General features: G+C 40.0%; 1 protein-coding gene across 9 annotated transcripts in view; it reads right to left on the minus strand.

Annotated features, from left to right (window-relative positions):
- The window catches only part of szt2 (SZT2 subunit of KICSTOR complex), a 266338-nt gene that overhangs the window by 112792 nt on the left and 127510 nt on the right, over positions 1-26036 (minus strand). For all 9 annotated transcript variants that reach the window (XM_072574543.1, XM_072574540.1, XM_072574542.1 and 6 more), the window contains 7 exons: positions 25084-25236; positions 22013-22115; positions 18736-18859; positions 18528-18639; positions 13856-13974; positions 12486-12650; positions 10750-10831 (listed from right to left, as the gene is read on the minus strand). In XM_072574543.1, coding sequence (XP_072430644.1) covers positions 10750-10831; positions 12486-12650; positions 13856-13974; positions 18528-18639; positions 18736-18859; positions 22013-22115; positions 25084-25236 — 858 coding nt within the window. The remainder of the gene's footprint in view (positions 1-10749; positions 10832-12485; positions 12651-13855; positions 13975-18527; positions 18640-18735; positions 18860-22012; positions 22116-25083; positions 25237-26036) is intronic.

A 26036-nucleotide genomic window follows, 5' to 3' on the forward strand; every position in this document is an offset into this window, starting at 1 on the left:
TAGAAAGGGAGGCAAGAGAAGAGGGGGAGTGGCATTTTTGATAAGGGATAGCATTACAGCTGTGCTGAGGGAGGATATTCCCAGAAATACATCCAGGGACGTTATTTGGGTGGAATTGAGAAATAAGAAAAGGATGATCACCTCATTGTATTATAGACCCCCTAATAGTCAGAGGGAAATTGAGAAACAAACTTGTAAGGAGATCTCAGTTATCTGTAAGAATAATACAGTAGTTATGGTCAAGGATTTTAACTTTCCAAACATCGACTGGGACTGCCATAGTGTTAAAGGTTTAGATGGAGAGGAATTTCTTAAGTGCATACAAGACAATTTTCTGATTCAGTATGTGGATGTACTTACTAGAGAAGGTGCAAAACTTGACCCATCTTGGGAAATAAGGCAGGGCAGGTGACTGAGGCGTAAGTGGGGGAGCACTTTGGGGCCAGCGACCATAATTCTATTCGTTTTAAAATCGTGATGGAAAAGGATAGACCAGATCTAAAAGTTGAAGTTCTAAATTGGAAAGATTTTGACGCTATTAGGCAAGAACTTTCAAAAGCTGATTAGAGGCAGATGTTCGCAGGTAAATGGACGGCTGGAAAATGGGAAGCCTTCAGAAATGAGATAACAAGAATCCAGAGAAAGTATATTCCTGTCAGGGTGAAAGGGAAGGCTGGAAGGTATAGGGAATAAGACCATAAGACCAAAAGACATAGGAGTGGAAGTAAGGCCATTCGGCCCATCGAGTCCACTCCGCCATTCAATCATGGCTGATGGGCATTTCAACTCCACTTACCCGCATTCTCCCCATAGCCCTTAATTCCTTGTGACATCAAGAATGCTGGATGACTCAAGAAATTAAGGGTTTGGTTAAGAAAAAGAAGGAAGCATATGTCAGGTATAGACAGGATAGATCGAGTGAATCCTTAGAAGAGTATAAAGGAAGTAGGAGTATACTTAAGAGGGAAATCAGGAGGGCAAAAAGGGGACCTGAGATAGTGAAATAGAATTAAGGAGAATCCAAAGGGTTTTTACAAATATATTAAGGACAAAAGGGTAACTTGGGAGAGAATAGGGCCCCTCAAAGATCAGCAAGGCAGCCTGTGTGTGGAGCCACAGAAAATGGGGGAGATACTAAATGAATATTTTGCATCAGTATTTACTGTGGAAAAGGATATGGAAGATATAGACTGTAAGGAAATAGATGGTGACATCTTGCAAAATGTCCAGATTACAGAGGAGGAAGTGCTGGATGTCTTGAAACGGTTAAAGGTGGATGAATCCCCAGGACCTGATCAGGTGTACCCGAGAACTCTGTGCGAAGCTAGAGAAGTGATTGCTGGGCCTCTTGCTGAGATATTTGTATCATCGATAGTCACAGGTGAGATGCCCGAAGACTGGAGGTTGGCAAACCTGGTGCCACTGTTTAAGAAGGGCAGTAAAGACAAGCCAGGGTACTATAGACTGGTGAGCCTGACCTCAGTGGTGGGCAAGTTGTTGTAAGGAATCCTGAGGGACAGGATGTACATGTATTTGGAAAGGCAAGGGCTGATTCGGGATAGTCAACATGGCTTTGTGCATGGGAAATCATAACTCACAAATTTGATTGAGCCTTTTGAAGAAATAACAAAGAAGATTGATGAGGGCAGAGCAGTAGATGTGATCTATATGGACTTCAGTAAGGCGTTCGACAAGGTTCCCCATGGGAGACTGATTAGCAAGGTGAGATCTCAATGAATAAAGGGAGAACTAGCCATTTGGATACAGAACTGGCTCAAAGGTAAAAGACAGAGGGTGGTGGTGGAGGGTTGTTTTTCAGACTGGAGGCCTGTGACCAGTGGAGTGCCACAAGGATCGGTGTTGGGTCCTCTACTTTTTGTCATTTACATAAATGATTCGGATGCGAGCATAAGAGGTACAGTTAGCAAGTTTGCAGATAACACCAAAATTAGAGGCATAGTGGACAGCGAAGAAGGTTACCTCAGATTACAACAGGATCTGGACCAGATGGGCCAATGGGCTGAGAAGTGGCAGATGGAGTTTAATTCAGATAAATGCAAGGTGCTGCATTTTGGGAAAGAAAATCTTAGCAGGACTTATACACTTAATGGTAAGGTCCTCGGGAGTGTTACTGAACAAAGAGACCTTGGAGTGCAGGTTCATAGCTCCTTGAAAGCGGAGTTGCAGGTAGATAGGATAGTGAAGGCGCCGTTTGGTATGCTTTCCTTTATTGGTCAGAGTATTGAGTACAGGATTTGGGAGGTCATGTTGCGGCTGTACAGGACATTGGTTAGGCCACTGTTGGAATATTGCTTGCAATTCTGGTGTCCTTCCTATCGGAAAGATGTTGTGAAAATTGAAAGGGTTCAGAAAACATTTACAAGGATGTTTGCAAGGTTGGAGGATTTGAGCTATAGGGAGAGGCTGAACAGGCTGTGGCTGTTTTCCCTGGAGCATCGGAGGCTGAGGGGTTACCTTATAGGATTACAAAATTATGAGGGGCATGGATAGGATAAATAGACAATGTCTTTTCCCTGGGATCGTGGAGTCCAGAACTAGAGGGCATAGGTTTAGGGTGAGAGGGGAAAGATATAAAAGGGGCAACTTTTTCACGCAGAGGGTGGTATGTGAATGGAATGAGCTGCCAGAGGATGTGGTGGAGGCCGGTACAATTGCAACATTTAAGAGGCATTTGGATGGTTATATGAATAGGAAGGGTTTGGAGGGATATGGGCCGGGTGCTGGCAGGTGGGACTAGATTGGGTTGGGATATCTGGTCAGCATGGACGGGTTGGACCGAAGGGCCTATTTCCATGCTGTACATCTCTATGACTCTATGCTCACTTACTGGGCTGACGACATTGTCATTACAAATAAATGTCTTTTTTCCCCCCATTCAGTTGGTCAAATTGCGCACGGATTTGTTACTACTATTTTTGTAATGTAAAAACAATCAGCACAATTGTTAAAATGCAGTAGCAGGGGTCTTTTCTACCAACTGGAAAATTCATAAAATTGTTACCTTATCGTTACCGTGGTGAGCAATGTGCAGTAACTGTCATGTAATTTTAGCATGAAGACTGATCATTAAAATTAAGGTCTCATTTTGTATTCTTTTGAATTTAACAAACTTTGACATACAAGATTCACCCAAGCAGACAGATAATCTTGTTTTAGACTTTGTTAAGTTCAATTTAAATTATTATTGTTATCAATTATTTCTCAAAAGATGGATTAGATTACTAAAGAACATGGTTAGTTTTTATTATGTCCTATTTTGTATCCCAAATTCCCAGCAAGTGTCAATTTGATCTCATTTCTCTATGGTATAGCATTTTCCTCTTCTTTTTCTCCCACAGCACTTCTGATTCATTTTATCACAGCTATGGTTTTCTGTGTTACCTTTCTGTTTCAATCCAATGTAATTACACGTGTTTTCTCTCCTCTGATGCCCAGAAAGGTTTTCACTCTCCTAACATCTCACTTCCTATAGCAACTTTCCTTATTACAAACATCACAATACTAGCCGTATCTCTTTCACTTCATCTTGTGCCACTGAACCACATCCTTCCTGTAGTGGCTTTGTTTTACTTTCTCTGTCATACATCCCCACACCTTTCATGTGAACTAATTCTTGTTCACTCTCTTTGTATTACATTGCATTACTGTTTTGTTTTGCCTGCTCCAAAGCATCACCCATTTCACCTTTCAATCTCTTAAAGAAAACTGGCAGCACTGCCATTAATTATCCCACAACAAGAACATTGTCTCACCAACCCCCCACCCCCTCCCCACTTCTGTACATAGTTGTAGAGTTCTACAGCATAGAAACAGACCCTTTGGTCCAATTTGTCCACACCGACCAGACATCCCAATTTGACCTAGCCCCATTTGCCAGCATTTGACCCATACCCCTCCAAGATCTTTCTATTCATGTACCACCCAGATACCTTTTAAAACTTGTCGTTGTATCTGCCTTCGCCACTTACTCTGGCAGCTCATTCCATACACATACCAGCTCTGCATGAAAAAGTTATCTCTCAGGTTTTATTAAGTCTTTCTCTCTCAACTTAAACTTACACTCACTAGATTTGGACGCACCTACCCCAGGAAAAAAATCTTGGATATTCACCCTGTCCATGTCCATCATCATTTTATAACCTCATTTTGACCTCTATAAGGTCACCCAATATATAATTTTCTATCCCCATCATCTATCCCTCCCCATTACAGTGTAACAGCCATTATCCAATAGAAGCAACTTGAACTTCCCAATGTGATACAGGCCTTCTGATTATGGAATAAAATCCAACCAAGACTGGTGAGATGAATTTCTCTTCTGTGAAATTTACTTCAGCCAATTCACCATTTTATTGGGTGAGCCAAAAAAAACCTTTATTTTGATCCGAAACTTCAAAACATGGCTAGTGGGAGAAATAAGAAATGTAAAAACAGAAATTGCTGGAGAAACTCAGCAGGTCTGGCAGCATCTGTGGTAGGGAAAGCAGAGTCAACATTTCGAGTCCTGTGACACTGAAGCAGCAGCCAAATCTCTGGTGCAGCTCTCGCATGCTGCACCCTTTCAGGAGTCCTTGAGTCAACTAGCTGAATTATTAGCTCACAGAAATATTGTTTTTAATAAAGAAGGTCCCATAATATGACAATGAAAATGTCAGGATTGTTCACTGCAGATGTAGTTCTTTCTTCAAATGTAATAGAATCTCCCACATGCAAGCAGGATGCATTATCATTCTTATTCTGGAGAGGCACCAAAGCTCACCGACCCATTATACATTACTGTGTACTTTGAGTCCTACCCAATTCAGATACCTGTTCAAAGTTTGGGAGAAAATTTGTAGCTCGGGTGCTTGTTGTTGTGGTTCTGTTCGCCGAGCTGGGAATTTGTCTTGCAAACGTTTCGTCCCCTGTCTAGGCGACATCCTCAGTGCTTGGGAGCCTCCTGTGAAGCACTTCTGTGCTGTTTCCTCTGGCATTTATAGTGGCCTGTCTCTGCCGCTTCCGGTTGTCAGTTCCAGCTGTCCGCTGTAGTGGCCGGTATATTGGGTCCAGGTCGATGTGTTTGTTGATAGAGTCTGTGGTATCAACAATCAACAAACACATCGACCTGGACCCAATATACCGGCCACTACAGCGGACAGTTGGAACTGACAACCGGAAGCGGCAGAGACAGGCCACTATAAATGCTGGAGGAAACAGTACAGAAGTGCTTCACAGGAGGCTCCCAAGCACTGAGGATGTCACCTAGACAGGGGACGAAACGTCTGCAACACAAATTCCCAGCTCGGCGAACAGAACCACATCAGATACCTGTCCTTGCTTTGGAACACAACCTGAATTAGTTTCATGTAGACGCATCAGCCTAAGGGATTACATCAGGAACTTTACTTTCAAGTCCTTTACTTTAATGGCACTCCAATTATTTTTCTTTTCTCCTAATAAGTTTTGGTTTTAAATCAACTTCAATACCTCCTAATTACTATTAGCCAATTTATCTGTCCATTTCACTTTTCTAAACTTCGGTTGTATCCCACGGTATAGGATTTTGTGCTTCACTTTCATTCCTCAAAACCAACCCAATGCAAAATGCCATTTTCAGAAACACAATGGGGTTAAACATAAGTTTGTATTAAAAAAAAGTAATCATTCATGTTCCTGAGAATAATGTTCGTTTAAATTCAAATTTATTAAATAGGCATGGCACCATCAGATTTCGCAGTCCGGGACTTTTGTCTTTGCTTAAAAGTGCAATCATCAGTTCAACCTTGTGCAACCCTGCATTATGGAAAAATCGCACTTGAGGAACAGCACTTAAAGTGTTGCCGCCGTAATCATGTTACAGACAACACACATTTTAAAAGTTCATGCCGTAGAAACAATGTCCCCAGTTCATCAACCGCATGTGCGAAATGCGCCTGATAACAGAATGATCTGTTTTGACTTTGCTTGCTAGATCTTTCTAATAAGGAATCCTTTCTGGATGGGATTCTGGAAGTCATGCCAAGAATAGAAAAAATTTCATACAACCATCATTGTAACAAACTTAGAATCCTGAAATAAGATCCTGATTTACCTTGGCAACTGTTGGCAATTGTATTGTTTGCATTGTTGACCTGTTTGTTTTACCTTTGCATGTATAGATTTCCCATGCAATTGAATTTTAGCTAGTAACAAACAGAATGCATCAATTGCAAGGAGTCCAACTACTTGTGCTATTTTCTAGACATGTCACACTTCATTACATGTGATATTTGCCAGATATTGTTTGAAGCTGAAGATCACAGAGGATTCTGCACTGGTTTAAACAAACAGAGCTTCCTTTGTTGACAGTCTATAGAGCATTTATTGGATCTTAATGTCATCAGTGCTGCCTCTATTCAACATTGCTGACTGAAGATCAACCTCACGAGAGTAAGAACCAGAGTTAGTAAAACCTAGATCAAACGTGCCCTTATCTTTGCCAGTTACTTATTAACGCTTAATAGCTAAAAGTAGGTAGTGGTGTGGCGGTAATGTCACTAGATTAGTAATCCAGAACGCCTGACTGATGTTCAAACAACGGTTCAAATCACACCAGATGGTGAAGGTAGAATTCAGTAAAAATTTCGAAGTAAAAAATAACAGTGATCAATTGTTGTAAAAATCTATCTGGTTCACTAACATTCTTTGAGGGAAGGAAATACACCATACTTGCCTAGGCTGGCTGACATATGACTCCAGATAAACAGCAATGTGGTTGACTCTCATTCGGAATCATTAGGGATAAGCAATAAATGCTGACCTGGCCAGAGCCACCCACATCTCATGAATGAATGAAAAAAGACAGGACATCAATCACTTCTCCCAGTCATGACAACTGATACTGCAGATTACTCAGTCATGTAGTCATAGAGACATACAGCAAGGAAACAGACCCTTCAGTCCAACTCATCCATGCTGACCATATATCCCCATCCAATCTAGTCCCACCAGCCAGCACCCGGCCCACATCCTTCCAAACCCTTCCTATTCATATACACATCCAGATGCCTTTTAAATGTTGCAATTGTACTGGCCTCCACCACTCCCTTCTGACAGCTCATTCCATACACTTTTATCACCCTCTGCGTGAAAAGGTTGCCCCTTAGGTCTCTTTTATATCTTTCCCCTCTCACCCTAAACTTATACCCTCTCATCCAGGACTCCCCGACCCCAGGGAAAAGACTTTGCCTATTTACCACATCCATGCCCCTCATGATTTTATAAACCTCTATAAGGTCACCCCTCAACCTCTGACACTCCAGGTAAAATAGCCTTAGCCTATTTAACCTTTCCCTATAGCTCAAACCCTCCAATCCTGACAACATTCTTGTAAATCTTTTCTGAACCCTTTCAAGTTTCACTACATAATTCCGATAGGAAGGACACCAGAATTGCACGCAATATTCCAACAGTGACCTAACCAATGTCCTGTACAGCTGCAACATGACCTCCCAACTCCTGTACTCAATAATCTGACCAATAAAGGAAAGCATACCAAATGCCTTCTTCACTATCCTATCTACCTGCAACTCCATTTTCAAGGAGCTATGAACTTGCACTCCAAGGTCTCTTTGTTCAGCAACACTCCCTCGGACTTTACCATTAAGTGTATAAGTCCTGCTAAGATTTGCTTTCCCAAAATGCAACACCTCACATTTATCTAAATTAAACTCCATCTGCCACTTCTCAGCTTATTGGCTCATCTGGTCAAGATCTTGTTGTAATCTGAGGTAACCTTCTTCGCTGTCCACTACACCTTCAATTTTGGTGTCATCTGCAAACTTACTAACTGTATCTCTTATTCTCACATCAAAGTCATTTATATAAATGATGAAAAGTAGTTGACCCAGCACCGATCCTTGTGACATTCCACTGGTCATAGGCCTCCAGTCTAAAAAACAACCCTCCACCATCACCCTCTGTCTTCTAACTTTGAGTCATTTCTATATCCAAATGGCGAGTTCTCCCTGAATTCCATGAGATCTAACCTTGCTAACCAGTCTCCCGTGGGGAACGTTGTCGAACACCTTACTAAAGTCCATGTAGGTCAATTAATCTGTCCCCATCAATCCACTTTGTTACTTCTTCAAAAGGCTCAATCAAATTTGTGAGACATGGTTTCTCACACACAAAGCCATGTTGATTCCTAATCAGTCCTTTCTAAATACATGTATATCCTGTCCCTCAGGATTCCCTCCAACAACTTAACCACCACCAACTTCAGACTCACTGGTCTGTAGTTCCCTAGCTTGTCCTTACGACCCTTCTTAAACAGTGGCACCATGTTAGCCAAGTCTTCCAGCACCTCACATGTGACTATCGATGATACAAATATCTCAGTAAGAGGCCCAGCAATCACGTCCCTCGCTTCCCACCGATTTCTAGGGTACACCTGATCAGATCCTGGGAATATATCCACTTTTATGCATTCAAGACAACCAGCACTTGCTCCTCTGTAATATGGACACTTTTCAAGATGTCACCATCTAGTTCCCTACATTCTATATCTTCCATGTCCTTTTCCACAGTAAATACTGATGCAAAGTACTCATTTAGTATCTCCCCCATTTTCTGTGGCTCCACACAAAGGCTGCCTTGTTGATATTTGAGGGGTTCTATTCTGTGCCTAGTTACCATTTTGTCCTTAGTGTATTTGAAAAAACCCTTTGGATTCTCCTTAACTCTATTTGCCAAAGCTATCTCATGTTCCCTTTTCCCCTCCTGATTTCCTTCTTAAGTACATTCCTACTGCCTTTATACTCTTCTAAGGATTCACTCGATCTATCCTGTCTATACCTGACATATGCTTCCTCCTTTTTCTTAACCAAACCCTCAATTTCTTTAGTTATCTAGCATTTCCTTTCACCCTGACAGGAATACACTTTCTCCGGACTCTTGTTATCTCATTTCTGAAGGCTTCCCATTTCCCAGCTGTCCCTTTACCTGCAAACATCTGCCCCCAATCAGCTTTGAAAGTTCTTGCCAAATACCGTCAAATTGGTTTTTCCTCAATTTAGAACTTCAACTTTTAGATCCGGTCTGTCCTTTTCCATCACTATTTTAAATCTAATAGAATTATGGTCGCTGGCCCCAAAGTGCTCCCCCACTTGCACCTAAGTCTCCTGTCCTGCCTGACTTCTCAAGAGTAGTTCAAGTTTTGCACCTTCTCTAGAAGATACATCCACATATTGAATCAGAAAATGTTCTTGTACACACTTAACAAGTTCCTCTCCATCTAAACCCTTAACACTATGGCAGTCTCAGTCAACGTTTGGAAAGTTAAAATCCCCTATCATAACCACCCCATTATTCTTACAGATAACGGAGATCTCCTTGCAAATTTGTTTCTCAATTTCCCTGACTATAAGGGGGTCTATTATACAATCCCAATAAGGTGATCATCCCTTTCTTATTTCTCAGTTCCACCCAAATAACTTCCCTGGAATATTTCGGGGAATATCCTCCCTCAGTACACTTGTAATGCTATTCCTTATCAAAAACATGACTCCCCCTCCCCTCTCTTGCCTCCCTTTCTGTCCTTCCTGTTGCATTTGTATCCTGGAACATTAAGCTGCCAATCCTGCCCATCCTGAACCACGTTTCTGTAATTGCTATGATATCCCAGTCCCATGTTCCTAACCATGCCCTGAGTTCATCTGCCTTCCCGGTCAGGCCCCTTGCATTGAAATAATGCAGTTTAATTTATCAGTCATACCTTGTTCTCTGCTTTGTCCCTGCCTGCCCAGACTGTTGGACTTGCTTTTGTTCTCAACTGTACCAGTCTCAGATTGATCACTTTTCTCACTATCTCCCTGGGTCCCACCCCCTGACCTTACTAGTTTAAATCCTCCCGAGCAGCTCTAGCAAATTTCCCTGCCAGTATATTAGTCCCCTTCCAATTTAGGTGCAATCCGTCCTTCTTGTACAGGTCACTTTTACCCCAAAAGAGCTTCCAATGATCCAAAAATGTGAATCCTTCTCTCATACACCAACTCTTCAGTCATGCATTCACCTGCTCTATCCTCCTACTCCTGCCCTCACTAGCTCGTAGCACTGGGAGTAATCCAGATATTACACTCTCAAAATTTATGACCTCTAGAGTAGTAAGTTAGATAGCAAACAGTTCATGAATGACCTGGAAGAATACTTTCATAAGGATGCAGCTTTTTAAAATCTCAGCCCAAGAAGCAATACTGCACAAAATCATATCAGAGTAATCTTCAACCTAACCAGATAGTCAAATCAACCTCTTCTACTGATATCAAAACAAGGTCAGATCTTGAGGTTACATAACGGCTAGAAGGCAATGAAAACAGATTAAAATGCAGAAAATTTACCAAGGCATTCAATACAAATAGTATTGTTATGTTTCTAAACCTTTACTTTACAAGAATTTGAAAATATAACAGATATGAAAAGAGTGAAGAAATTTAACATATTCCCATGACAGTGAACATGTTTTAGAATGAAGCTAGATGTGCAACTGACCAGAACAATAACCTTATGTGCACATTAAGATTTAGAAACAGCAGCCTTACACTGTACCAATGACAGAATATCCAATTTTAAGTTGAGATGAATGAATGATAAAACATTTAATGTAGTTGCTAATCTTCTATTTACAAAACAAAATGGAAACAGAATATAGTATTTTTTTAAAACTAATACTGTACACATAAATCAACTGCTGTAAAGGAAGATTTATGTTACCTTTCCCACCAGTTCCTTGACCACCAGGTTTATTGTAGAGATAGATGTCTGCATCAGATACATTTTTTCCATGCGTGTAGTGCTGTAGAAAACAAATTTCACAACAAACACAACAAATTCACCATTAAAATCAAATTAATTCATACAAAACAGTCACAAATTCCTTCCTTTGTACAATTTTCAGAGAAAAAAAGACACTTGCACATGTATAGTGCATACTGGATGAAAGACAACATTTTACTCGTCGCCTTGTACCATGATTGATGTGTTGGTTTGTCGACAATACAGAATGTACAATGAGAAAAAGGGAACAACTCAATCATATTTGGAACTCCAAACTTTGCATCACCTCCAGTAGTTTCACAGTGTACAATTTACAAATTCAAAATAACTTCACAGATATTAGATTAAATGATAAGCATATGCTCATGTTAAACTTTGGACAGGTACAGCAACATTACAAGTACAATGGGCAATAGTTTCCCCGTGGGCTTCTGACCTTTGCGGTCAGGCACAACTGTGAATGAGAAGCCTGCACTACTTGAGAAACATTTACTTACTGTGCTTTTCCCTACAACATAATTACTGGTTTGAGGGCAGGCTTGCTGTCCAATTAAGGGCAGTGGGTGCACCCTTGAAGCTGGCAGTTCGAACTGAGGCAAACCTGCTTGAAAGGAGTTTCAAGGAGCTAAATAAAGGCAGTAGTGCTTCAAAATGGAGTTGCATCCAGACAGATAAACTCATTGAGCTCACCTGGATGAACCTGGAAGCTGAGTGGAAAATTGCAGCTGGTCTCTTTTATAGTATGTTAAAAAGAAGGGAATTCTGACATGCCATTCAATTACGCCTCCAGCAAAACTGAGAGCAGGTGGGGTACAGCCAAGGTACTGGTGAGTAAGCCAACAGTGCTGTTTTTAGCATTGGCCTGTAGGGGCAAACGATCAGATCTGATGGATCTCCCAGGTCATACTGCGCCATCGACAAGACAGCCTGGATTTTGAATATGCTCAGAATTTTAAAAATTAAAGTCGAACTTTGCCCTCCCACTTAATTATTTAGGATGTTCAGTGAGTTGTAATAACTAGCAGTGCATTAACATTCAAACCATGATTCTACACCAGTTCAATGTTTGATTGTAGTCTTAGTTAAAAAGATTATCTTAATCATACTTAAAACTGGGCTGAAAAATCTGTCATGCAAATTATTTCCACCAGTCAGCCCATTAAAAACCGGAGTGAAATCACAAATATCAGGCGCACAAAATAAAAGCTACAGAATCCAAAATCACAAAGTTGGACGCAGTCAGAGATAGTTCTGGTTAGATTTAAAGAAATCGAGACACAAAGTGCATTATCTCACTGTGGGTGGCACGGTGGTTAGCACCGCTGCCTCACAGCGCCAGAGACCCGGGTTTAATTCCCACCTCAGGAAACTGACTGTGTGGAGTTTGCACGTTCTCCCCGTGTCTGTGTGGGTTTCCTCTGGGTGCTGCGGTTTCCTCCCACAGTCTAAAGATGTGCAGGTTAGGTGAATTGGCCATGCTAAATTGCCCGTAGTGTTAGGTAAGGGGTAAATGTAGGGGTCTGGGTGGGTTGCGCTTCGGCGGGTCGGTGTGGACTTGTTGGGCCGAAGGGCGTGTTACCACACTGTAATGTAATCTAAAACTATGTCTTACTTAATAGGGTGAATATTATGTCTTCTGTATTTAGGGATAAGTGACACATACTGCTAGTTACCTGGAAGTGGTGTTCTACATTACTGTCTGTGTACTTTGGAGTATGAAGGAATATCAGTAGGTTCTGACGCAGGTAATATGCTACAGCATGCAGCCAAGGTAGACAGCAGTCTGAGATTGTGAACTGCACCACTTCAGTTGGTGGTGTGCCAGGCGGCTGTATAAACTGCAAAGAAAAAAAATTAGGTTTTCAAAAATCAACTAGTTAAAAACTTAATAGAGCAATGAATCTGAATTATCTTAATTATGAAAAACTTGATTTTGAAATGAGCTACAATGAATTGTTGTCAGAAAAATAATGGTGCTTTAATATTTTAGTGCTGACTAGACAACTAATTGTTATCAGTACCAAAAACAGTGCTCAAATTATTGATTTCACCCTGAACACCACTCAGAAGAAGGAGAGGTATAGAACTTAGGTGGTTTGCGTGCTGAAACATGTGGCTTGAGATCAAAAGCTTTGAAGAAAATGACAAGACAGGCTTTATTCTTACAGATCTATACAAAATTCTTAATGACTATCTAAAAGTATTAAAATCAAGCAAATAAAAATGTAGAAGAGCTATTTTTAAATCATTGCAACCACATTAAATTTTAAAATCATATCCTTCTATCTCAAATACAAAATCGGAGTGTCCATTATTATAATGATCCATTACTGCCATCCTGTGGATTTTTTTTGTAACATTACAACCCAACAAGAATCAACGAAGACTCTGCCTTAATGAAAGCAAAATACCATGGATATTAAATGTCTGAAAAAAAAGAGAATGCTGCAGAAACTCAGCAGGTCTGGCAGCATCTGTGCAGGGAGAGAGAGAGAGAGAGAGAGAGAGAGAGAGAGAGAGATATATAGAGAGAGAGAGATATATATATATATAGAGAGAGAGAGAGAGAGAGAGACCCTTCCATCTGATGAGTTATACCAGACTCAGCATGTTAACTCTGTTTCTCTCTCCTGCTGAGCTTCTCCAGCCTCTGTGTCTATGGTATAACAATGATCCTTAATTACCATTAACTTATTTCTTGACTAGTGAAGCTTTGACATTACAGTAATGGTTGAAAGTGTGGGACCATTTTCTTTCACCAGAGATCATTCACCAGCCAGAATTGGAGCTGGTGAATCAGTGACGGTGCACAAAGCTCATAAAATAAATGAGTCTCACCTCTTGTCTCAGCAATAGACACTGAACCTTTTACAAACGTAGCTTTAATAAAAAGAGCTGACATCAGTTTTCATATCATTTAGGTAAAAACAGATTAAAAGGAGTAGCATCCATTTCATACATTCAATTAGGAAGTAATTAGACAGCAGAGAGACTGGAAGTATTGGTACACCCAGTCACCGGCTCTCTTTGATGTTCAATATACCTCTACATCGGCAGGGGTCAGTTTGCAGTTCCGGACCAGCATGACAGTGATGATATCAAGTGTTGCTTCATCTAAACGTCTTCGCAAAACCTTCACCAACTCATCTGTGATTTCAGGTCCTGAGAACAGCAGTAAATTTTTTTAAAAATAATCTACAAATGAGGCAATATTACTGTGAAGTGCAAGGCTGACTAATGTGCACAAATACACCAAACACCAAATGTGCGTTTGCACCTACATTAACAAGCGTTTGCACTGGACTTGTGTTATAAACAGCTGATTCCAATATATTTCAATTGAGAGGCCTAAGTGGTCCTGGCATTGCCTTGACACCTTCCACCACTGTGCTGAAGATCATATTGTACTAGTAGGTAATTTAACATTTCATGATTAATTTAATTTAGTTATAATCACACAAAGTATATTCATAAATTTACCTAATATATTATTCTGCTTAACTGTAATTGGTATAGGTTTTAGTTACTTCAGATCATATGACTCTGCTTAGCCTCATTTGACAAAGAAATGCACCATTGGATGAAAGGAACAAACTACGGTGTTTTAAAACTAAAGGGCAAATGTCAGAAGCTCCACTTCAGAGAGCCTGAATGTGAGAAATTCAACTTTGAAGATTGCACAAAGTCAAGGTAACATCTTTCCAATCCTTAAAGGGCAACAGAATAAGTCAAGGAGGGAGTTACTGGGAAAAAGAAAATCTTAATAATAGATGTGTTCTGTTTTATTTTGTAGTGTCTTAGAAAAAAGCAAATAGATTTGATTAAACTTATTGTTTAGAGTTATTTTTGTAACAATGTATGTTCAAGTCTGTAACTGTGTAATCTTTTATTATTTTAGAATTCCAGAATATGTGTAGTCTGAACAGATAGATATCTCACTACTTCACCTTTTATATGTTGCAGTGCACAACAATTTGCTTAAGTTAGTACTTTGTGACTTTCTGTATTGCATTCATATAGTAATAAAGTTACAAACAACATTTTCGCCATATCCTTCTTGTGAAAAATAAGAATCTCATTTCAGCTACCCACAACGTCAGACAGAAAAATCACCAAACAAATTATCCTAAAAACAAATGGTCAGGTGTTGAGATCTAATGAGCAATTTGATTTGATTTATTATTGTCATACGTACCTAGGTACAGTGAAAAGTTTTGTTCTGCATGTAGTACCACACAAAGTACATAGGATAATATCACAGAGTAAGTAATACAACGTTACGGCAGCACAGAAGGTGCACAGACAGCGAGATCAACAGTATATTTAAAATTTGAGCAGTCCATTCAGAAGACTAATTACAGCGGGGAAGAAGCTGGTCTTGAATCTATTTGTACATGTACACAAACTTTTATATATTATGCCTAATGGAAGAGGGTGGAACAGAGTAGAATTAGGATGGAAGGTGTCGTTGATTATGTTGATTGCTTTCCTGAGGTAGCAGGAAGTATAGATGGAGTAAATGGATGGCAGGCTACTTTGCAGGGTTTAGATATATCACCAGCCCATTGCCACCTACAAATTCACCATTTCTTGGAGCAGAAATTCCACGCCTCATTTCAGAAAGAACTTCATCGGCTTTAAAACCCTTTAAAATCATGTATCAAAAGAAGGAAGCATATGTCAGATATAGACAGGAGGGACCCAGTAAACCCCTAGAACAGTATAAGGGCAGTAGGAGTATACTCAAGATGGAAATCAGGAGGGCAAACATTGCTGGGACACAAGATGGCTTTGGTAAATAGAGTTAAGGAAAATCCAAAGAGATTCTACAAATACAATAAGGACAAAAGAATAACTAGGGAGAGATTAGAGCCCCTTTAAGATCAGCAAGGTCACCAATTGTGGAGCCGCAGGAGATGCTAAGATACTAAACAAGTATTTTGCACCAGTGTTTACTATGGAGAAGGATATGGAAGCTAGAGAATTTAGGAGAATAAATAGCGATATCTTGAAATGTGTCCATATCACAGTGAAGGAGGTGCTGGATGTCTTAAAATGCATAAAGGTGGATATACCTCCAGGACCTGATCTGGTATACTCCAGAACTTTGTGGGAATCTAGGGAAGTGATCGCTGGGCCCATTGCTGAAATATTTGCAACATCGATAGCCATAGGTGAGGTGCCAGAAAACTGGAGGCTGGCTAACGTGGTACCATTATTTAAGAAAGGTGGTAAGGGCAGCACAGTGGCACGGTGGCACGCATTGCTGCCTCACAGCGCCAGAGACCCAGGTTCAATTCCCGCCTCAGGCAACTGTCTGTGTGGAGTTTGCACATTCTCCCCGTGTCTATGTAGGTTTCCTCTGGGTGCTCCGGTTGCCTCCCACAGTCCAAAAATGTGCAGTTTAGGTAAATTGGGCATGCTAAATTGCCTGTATTGTTAGGTGAAAGGGTAATGTAGCGGAATGGGTCTGGGTGGGTTGCTCTTCGGAGGGTCGGTGCGGACTTGTTGGGCCTAAGGGCCTGTTTCCACAGTGTAAGTAATCTAATCTAAAGAAAAGCCATGGAACTATAGACCAGTGAGCCTGACATTGGTGGTGAGCAAGTTGTTGGAGGGGATTCGAAGGGACAGGATTTACATGTATTTGGAGAGGGAAGGACATTAGGGATCGTCAACATGGCTCTGTGTGTGGGAAATCGTATCTCACTAACTTGACTGGGTTTTTTGAGGAAGTGACGAAGATGATTAATAAAGGCAGAGCAGTGGACGTGGTTAATATGGATGTCAGTAAGGCGTCTGTCAAGGTTCCACATGGTAGACTGATTAGCAAGGTGAAATCTCATGGAATACAGGGAGAACTATCCATTTGCATACAAAACTGGCTCAAAGGTAGAAGGTGGTGGTGGAGGGTTATTTTTCAGATTGGAGGCTTGTGATCAGCGGTGCGCCACAAGGATCGGTGCTGGGTCCGCTGCTTTTTAACATTTATATAAATGATTTGGATGTGAACATAGGAGGTATGGTTAGTAAGTTTGCAGATGACACCAAAATTGGAGGTGTAGTGGACAGCAAAGAAGGTTACCTCAGATTACAACAGGATCTTGACCATATGGACCAATGGGCTGGGAAGTGGCAGATGGAGTTTAATTTAGAAAAATGTAAGGTACTGCATTTTGGGAAGGTAAATCAGGGCTGAACGTATACACTTAATTGGAAGGTCCTGTGGAGTGATGCCAAGCAGAGAGACTTTGGAGTGCAGGTTCATAGCTCCTTGAAAGTGGAGTTGCAAGTGGTCAGGATAGTGAAGGCAGCATTTGGTACACTTGCCTTTATTAGTCAGAGCATTGAGTATAGGACTTAGGAGGTCATGTAGCAGCTGTATAGGACATTGGTTAGGCCACTTTTGGAATACTATATTCAATTCTGGTCTTCCAGGTATAGAAAAAATGTTGTGAAACTTGAAGGGTTTGGAAAAGATTTATAAGGATGTTGCCAGGGTTGGAGGGTTTGAGCTATATGGGGAGATTGAATAGGCTGAGGCTATTTTCCTTGGATTGTTGGAGCTATGAGATGACCTTATGGGAATTTATAAAATCATGAGAGGCATGGATAGGGTGAACACCTAATGTCTTTTCCTCAGGGTAGGGGTAGGAGTCCAAACCTGGAGGGCACAGGTTTAAGGTGAGAGGGGAAAGATATATAAGGGACCTAAGGAGCAACTTTTTCATGCAGTGGGTGGCTCGTATGGAATGAACTGCCAGAGGAAGTGGTAGAGGCTGATACAATTACAATATTTAAAAGGCATCTGGATGGGTATATGAATAGAAAGACTTTTAAAGGGATATGAGCCACATGCTAGCAAATGGGAATAGGATATCTAGTCATCATGGAAGATTAGATTAGATTAGATTACTTACAGTGTGGAAACAGGCCCTTCGGCCCAACAAGTCCACACCGCCCCGCCGAAGCACAACCTACCCATACCCCTACATCTACCCCTTACCTAACACTACGGGCAATTTAGCATGACCAATTCACCTGACCTGCACATCTTTAGATTGTGGGAGGAAACCGGAGCACCCGGAGGAAACCCACGCAGACACGGGGAGAATGTGCAAACTCCACACAGTCAGTTGCCTAAGGCGGGAATTGAACCCGGGTCTCTGGCGCTGTGAGGCAGCAGTGCTAACCACTGTGCCACCGTGCCGCCCACAAGAGATGGACTAAAGGGCCTGTTTCCATGATGTATGTCTCTATAACCCTAAGCTGATATAGAAATACGAATTTTTCTTCCTTGGATTTTCAAATATTAGATGCTTGGAGATTTGTGCAGTGTCAATTGACTCTAAATTCAGAATTTCATTTGAAATGACTGATGACGTAGAGGCAAAAATTCAATTTGAGGCTGAAGGCACAATCTGTACAAATGTGTTTGGTTAGCTGATTGCTCAGCCTTGACCTCAACTTTGGCTGATAGCACAGATAACACTTCAATCAGTGTCTAGAGTAAGAGTGCTACAAAGGAGTTTGATTAAAAGTGTTCCCTTAATACAGCAAGTCAGACTTTCACAGCTAACTTGCCATTTTGGCAGTCTGATTGCTGATCATTTTGTGATTTCATTTGTTACTGTAGGATACATTTTCGAACTCTGCAGCAATTTTGTTCCCAAATTGCTAGGATGCTTCTGACTTATCATCAGAAGTTGCAATCCTACCTGCCTGTCCAACACCATGTACCATCAGTAGAATGTGCTTATCTACTTGGCCAACAGGTCGGGATGACTCTGCAGTTCGAGAGGGAGTGGAATCTACAAAGGGTCTGGAACTCTGGATTAAACATAAAAGGAGAGAATTATGAGCAAAGTCAAAACTAATCCAGGTAGAAATGTGAGGTACAATAAAAAGATCAACGTTCGACTTTACCCCTAGTTCATCAACGAGTATCGGTTCCTGGCTACGTGTTAAAGCCAGTGAACGAGAAGACAGTGGGGGTTGACTCTCCCTGTCCCAGTCCGGTGAATTGCCACTGCATGTTGTTTCAGACAGTCTGGAAGAAAAGTGATAAAGTGTTAAGGAAGAAAGCAGGTATCAGTGGTCAAATACTAGGCTATATGCACTTTACTGTAATATTACAGTACAATATTATTGCGGCTTAACATGTAAGCATGTGACTTCAATTTTTTTGCAAATAAAGTAATTCTCTATATAAATTCTGACCTAATCAGGTAATGAGCAAGCAAGAGCTGACCATCTGTCAACCCAGTAAAGAAACCAATGATAAAGTAAATCGGCCTAATTAGAACAAACTTGTACTAAATCTCTGCAAACTTGAATTAAAGATTCACATTCCTTGCATTCTTAGACTCTTGGTTTAGTGCCCAATTTGTTTTTCAATAGTTTAGCATTTTATTGTCACCTGACTAGTTATTTTAGCAAAGTGTAAAACTTAAATGCATGGAAGGAATTCCAAATCAAAGCCATCAGAGTAAAGTCATCAGGAAAGTAGTGGTGTGGACCTGAGGGTACAGAATGAAAGGTGAGAATTGCAGAGGTGATGGCCATAATTTTCTAATACAGGATCCAAGATAAAGCCAGAAGGCTGGAGATTTGCAACACACTTTTCCAAAAAGGATTTAAGAATAAACCCAGCAACTACAGACAGGTTAGCTTAACTGTGGTGGCTAGAATGCTCTTAGAAATATTTATCTCGGATAAATCAGGACACGTGTGGATTATGAAATCCAGCACAAATCTTTTCAAAAGTAAATGGTGCTGAGGGCAACGTGGTATTAATGGACTTCCATTAATTTTGTTTGATAAAATGTTACAAGTCTGCGAATAAAATTGAAGACAATGGAATGAAAGGGTCAGTGTCAATATGAAGAGAAATTTGACTGAGCAGAATCAGAGGGTGAACAGTTTATTTTTGGACTGGAGGAAAGTATACAGTGAGACTCTGGAGTCAGTACTAGACTACTACTTCTCTTGAGATATAACAATAGCTACACATGGATGTATAGATATGATGGAACTCGTATGATTTATATATATTTTAATACCATTTAGTATAGAGTTTGGATTCTTGAATTTGAATAAGTGGCATATGGGTTTTCAATGTGTCACAAGAGTTAATTGTTAAGTGGTTTGTAGCTATTGTGATTTCTATTAAAACCTAGTTCTAGAGAGACACTTCTAGGAGAATGAAACAATAAGACATAGCATCAGAAACAGGCCATTGAACACAGTGTCTACTTTGCAGATCTATAGTTCTCCCTACCTTCATTTCCCTACCTTCTCCCCAAAATCAGTGATGTCCTTACATATTAAAAATCTGTCTTGCTCAGCCTTGAATATATTTAACAACCAAACCTCTGCAGCCCTCTGTTCTGAGCAATTCCACAGATTAATTATCCTTCAAAGAAATTCTTCCCCATCTTGGTCTGAAAAGAGTGACCTTTTGTTTTATGCCTTCTGATCCTAGACACTCCCACAAGGGTAAACAGCCTCTCTACATCTACTGTATCAAATTCCTTCAGAATCCTGTACATTTTATTTTATTTCTTACCTCTGCCCATGTGGATTCTACATCATTTGATCGAAAATCATTTCTTGCATTGCACTTTTTCCATCCCCTACTAACAATGCTACCCCACCACCATTTCCTTCCTGCCTGATCTTTTGCAAAGTCACATAACCCTGAATGTTAAGTTCCTCGCTTTGAACTCCTTCTGACTATGTCTCTGTAATGATAATAAGATCATACTTATTTCTGGAGACTGCAACTCAATGTGTGGCTAAATCAAAGACATGACAATCTCTGAGCTATATATGTATATCACCTTCTTCTGCTAATGTTATTACCTATCTTCAAACTGCTCTTGAAATCAGTAAGACCTCGCCAAAGCTTATATGCAAAGTATGAGTTTAGGAAAATATAATGAATTATCTGAGTACTGCACTACTTGTACATTTTTCCCAAAACAATTTGTTTTCTGTTTTTATTATTCTACGAAGAATTCATCTTTTTTCAGAAACCTTAATGAGACGTAGAAGTAAAAGAAAATATTACTCATGAAAGGGAGAAAGATGTGTATTAATGACTTGGCTTCTCTATATTTGTTGGAAATAAATAAATGACTTAGTTGTTTTACTTTGCTTCAATAAAATAAGACAAAAAATTACAATTAAGGACTACTAGACATACAAAAACAACACTAAGCTATTCAGTCCCTTGAGACTGTTCCCCATTTAATTACACCATGCCAGCCCTGTGTTTGTTCATTTGCATCAATGCCTTGAACTAACAAGAAATCTATTGATCTCAGTCTCACATTTCAGTTGGTCCAGTAGTACTTTTAGGGGAATAAGTTCCATAAGTTAAGTATTCTTTATGCAAAAAAGTGCTTCATAATTTTACTCCAAAAAGCTAGTATTAAATTAGGTATTCTGCCCTCATTTTATTCATTTTTAAGCAAAAAAAAGTAATACTTCCATGTAACAAAACTACTGATAATCAGCAATTGTGATAAACCCAACAAGAGCTCAACTGAGAAAATATTATTTCCACTGAATGTTTAATAGGCACCCAAAGGACCAAGATATGAACAATGTATTTCAAAGACAACACAAAGGGAGCTGCAGTAAATATAAAAATAATTAAACGATTGCAAGCTAGTAAAGTGAAATTTTAGGAATAAATCAGAAAAAATAGAAGGTGACGGTACTGCATTTTTATATATGTAAATTTACATTTTTGCTCATAGGCAGTCCAAAAAAAGATCAATTAGAATATGCTATAAAAATAAATGCATCTTGGAATAACTTCAAAAACACAATCGAGTCTGAAGCTTTGCTTTCATTTTAAAACGTTGTCCAAACAGTGTACAGAATTACAGGTGCTCCTTTAAAATAATAATGACTTTTTTTTGCATTTCTAAAGGAAAAGAATACCAACATAGTAAGCTGAATTCCTTTCCATTTCTAACACCCAGAAACAATAACTCCCTAATTCAGCAGTATGTCACAGTCAGATATGAAACATACCTTCTTGGTGTCACTCAGATTTTTTAGTCACAACTTCTTTTGTAGTATCTGTGTAATTTTACCTAATGCTCACAGCTTTTCCCAGTACTGTGACTGGAGGGCCACTGCTAATTTATTGCCAATTGTTGCAGCACTGTCCTCTGGGCTGTTTTCTTACCTTAGGTAAAATACAGACTTGGTGGCTCTTTCTTGGTAGACAAACATATTTTTCCTGTTCACAACCGAGAAAGCATTTAGAACAGATCTCAGGGCCTGAATTGCTGAAAAATATAAGTAAACAAGGTACATGTGAAGTGAAGTAAGTACACGTTTAGCGAAGTTCCGTAGATGTGCAAGATGTGGAGAGAAATTACAAGTTATACAGAGTCAAGAAAGTACCACAAAAAAAATTGGACTGGATAAAGGAAGTTAAAAACAATGAATAAGATCTGATCATTCTTATTTAGCCATAGATGAAACAGCAGTAAAATCATACAGCTCAGATAGAAGTCATTCAGAACATTAAGTTGATGCTGGTTCTTTCAGAACAATTCAGCCACTGCTTACTCATTCTCCACATTTCTGCAATTTTCCTCGTCAATCAAATTTATTAAATTCCTTCTTGAAGGTTTTTGTTCAATTTCCTTTTTTTAGATGGATAATATTTCTTTAACTTTTTTGAAACATCGATAGACCTGACCATTTAATTCAAATAAAAGTTAGTTATGGGACTGTTTATGCACCACAAAGTTAAACACTGCAAAATGCTGGAAACGTAAAGTAAGATTAGAAAATTTTGGAAACAGCCAGCACATGAAACAATATCTGGTCAATGACTTTTTATCAGACTGTAAAAGTCAGTGATGCAATAGATTTTAAGCAAGTTACAAAGGTAGACAAAGGGGAGGAAAAGAGGGGAAAAAAAAACAAAAGGGAAGATTTGCGGCAGGATTCGAGATAAAGAAGACATTAAGTGGTTAAAAACAGCTAATGGTGCAAGACAGAAGAAAATGATAGTAGGAGAGTTGAGAACAAAAGATAAAAAACAGTAAGTACAGGCAGTGTTAGGAAACAAAACCACTGAACTCAATGAGAAGACCTGAATGTGGTAAAATGCCTAATCAAAAGATGAGGTGCTGTTCTTCAGCGCTTATGTTGAGCTACATTGGAACTAGGTAGAGTTATCAGAAAGAGATCAGAGTAGGTACAAGCCTGAGAATTTAAACGGCAAAAGCTTGGAATCAGGTTTGCACAGTGAACCAAGTTGTTCCATAAAGGAGTCATTCCAGTCTGGATCTTGTCTTCTCAATTTGGAGGAAACAGTATTATGAGCTGTAAATACAGTATAGCAAACAAAAAGGAATGTCTACTAAAGTACAGGACAGATGTCACACCGCCTGCAAAAGCGTGTGAAGTTAAATTGGGAAGTGCAGGTCATGTTCAAGATTCAGGTTATTGCACCAGAACTAATCTTTGGAATGCTGAAAGGGTAGGGTAGGCGGCGGTGGGAACAGACATACTTGATGGCAGATTCATGCTGGTTGTGAAGGCTGTTGGGACCAAACACCGATTGGAGGACTGCTTTGTTTAGTCTATAAGCCTGACCCAAAAGTTTGTACCATTTTAATTTCCTGGTCGACTCTGGTGGGCGGCACGGTGGCACAGTGGTTAGCACTGCTGCCTCACAGCGCCAGAGACCTGGGTTCAATTCCAGCCTCAGGCGACTGACTGTGTGGAGTTTGCACGTTCTCCCAGTGTCTGCGTGGGTTTCCTCCGGGTGCTCTGGTTTCCTCCCACAGTCCAAAGATGTGGAGGTCAGGTGAATTGGCCATGCTAAATCGCCCGTAGTGTTGGTAAGGGGTAAATGTAGGGGTATGGGTGGGTTGCGTTTCTGCGGGGTGGTGTGGACTTGTTGGGCCGAAGGGCCTGTTTCCACACTGTAAGTAATCTAATCTAATCTAAGACCTGTGTGGCTTGGCCTTCTTCCTGTTCCACTGAATCTCAATCTGCTATTCAAGGAACAGAATATTATCTTTTGATTAGGCACATCATAACCTTTCACAACAATGACTTTAACAATTTTAGATGACAACCTCTGCTTGCTTGTTTTTCGACAGCAGCTTTTGAAGTTTGTTGTTGCCATTTACACCTTCTCTTCATGTGGTTTGTTTGGCAGCTATACTTACATGGGTAAAACACCATTTTAATGTTACAAAATCAAAGAATCTAGAATATCACAGCACAGGAGGCCATCCATTTTATTAAGACAACATTTTGAATAGCAGATTAGTCCACTTCTCTGTTCGTTTTTCATTCCCTTGCATGTTTTTCTCATTCAAACATGTAACCAATTTTCTGGTGAAAGCTATAACTGAATCTGTATCCACGACTCATTCAGGCACCACATTCCAAATCTAACACACTCAGTGTAAAAAAAAACATCTTTTATGTCTTGTTAGTTATTTTTCTAATCACCTTAAACCTGTGTCCTCTAGTTAAGGAGAAAGCGAGGACTGTAGATGCTGGAGATCAGAGCTGAAAATGTGTTGCTGGAAAAGCGCAGCAGGTCAGGCAGCATCCAAGGAACAGGAAAATCGATGTTTCGGGTCCTGAAGAAGGGCTGATGCCCGAAACGTCGATTCTCCTGTTCCTTGGATGCTGCCTGACCTGCTGCGCTTTTCCAGCAACACATTTTCAGCTCTTCTAGTTAAGATCTTTCAAGCAATGAAAATAGTTTTGATTGATTTATTCTGTGAAAACCCTTTGTGATTTAAAACACATCAATCAAATCTCCTTCAACTCCTCTACTCTATGGGGAGCAACTCCAGCTTCTTTAGCCTTTCCACATACTACATAACTAAACCACATGTCTAGGACCATGCTAATACATTTCCTTTTGTACCCTAACATTTGAAAGAATGCTCATAATTACTGTCAATATACTATTTTCCACTCAATAGTTTTGTCTAGCGTCCCATGGAACAGTGTGACCAAGCACATTCTTTCAATTTAGCAAAGACAAAGAAATTATGAAGTAGCCTGTGAAATATTTTAGTAGGTCAGAGTACAATTACAGGTAGGCACAGAGTACAATGAGCAGAGTTTATCTGCTCAATCCATGGCTCATGATATATTTAGAAATTCTGAAAGTAAAGGCTCACCATTTTTATGGGGATAATGTATGGGAATACGCATTGACACTAAATCCAATTAAATATACAATGTGGAATGTCCCAAAGTTTAGCATACCTCTCGCGACACCCATGTTGGGCCCCATCTTGAGTCGAGGGTGGATATGTATGATGGTCTTCCACACCACTTCACAGGAAAAATGGCCTGCCATAAAATGCATTGTGGCAGCCAAGTAATCCTTTGACTGATAATTATCATCTGCTGAATAGTCTGCGAGTGAACAGAACAAAAATGTTAAACAATAACACCACCACCTGCAAGTTTCACTCCAAGCCACTCACCATCCTAACTTGGAAATATATCAGTTCCTTCACTGTCACTGTGTCAAAATCCTGGAATTTCTTCTCCAGTGAAATTGTGGGTCAAATCACAGCCTGTGGACTGCAGCGGTTCAAAAAGGCAGTTCACTACTACCTTCTAAGGACGGGTAATAAACACTGGCCAGCCAGCAATGCCCACATCCCAAAAATGAATTTAAAAAGTTAAGATTGCTAAAAATACCAATATTTTGAGAGGTTGTGCATTTGCTTGTACCAAAACAGCAATTAGAGATAAATAGAAACTGTCTTCCTTGGTTCAGAAGTCAATTACTTTGAAAATAGAACCAAAATACAAGAAATGCTAATGATATGGTCTTTCAAGAGTAATGATGAAGAGATGAACTCTTTAGAAAATTAGTTGAAAGATATAAAATACCGAGCACATCAGCTCAAGACATGCATCTGTTAATTCCTTAACCTGTTTAAGGCATTTACTTCAAACTCAGGTGACTTTAACATGCCAAAGAATCCACACATTATAATCACAGGCTGTTTTAGTCTGATGTAAGGAATGATTTCTCTGGATTAGCCATGTGCATAATTCAACCTTGATGGTCCACTAAAGAAACAAACCCAACTGTTATTCATCATACAATAAGACATGTTCTTCTCGAATGACTATTCTAACCTTGCTTATCTGCTTTTAGTCCCATGGTTAGCTTTCTGAAATATTGAGCTTCTAAGCAGCTT

The sequence above is a fragment of the Chiloscyllium punctatum genome, chromosome 7, assembly GCF_047496795.1.
Source record: "Chiloscyllium punctatum isolate Juve2018m chromosome 7, sChiPun1.3, whole genome shotgun sequence".
Classification (NCBI taxonomy): domain Eukaryota; kingdom Metazoa; phylum Chordata; class Chondrichthyes; order Orectolobiformes; family Hemiscylliidae; genus Chiloscyllium; species Chiloscyllium punctatum.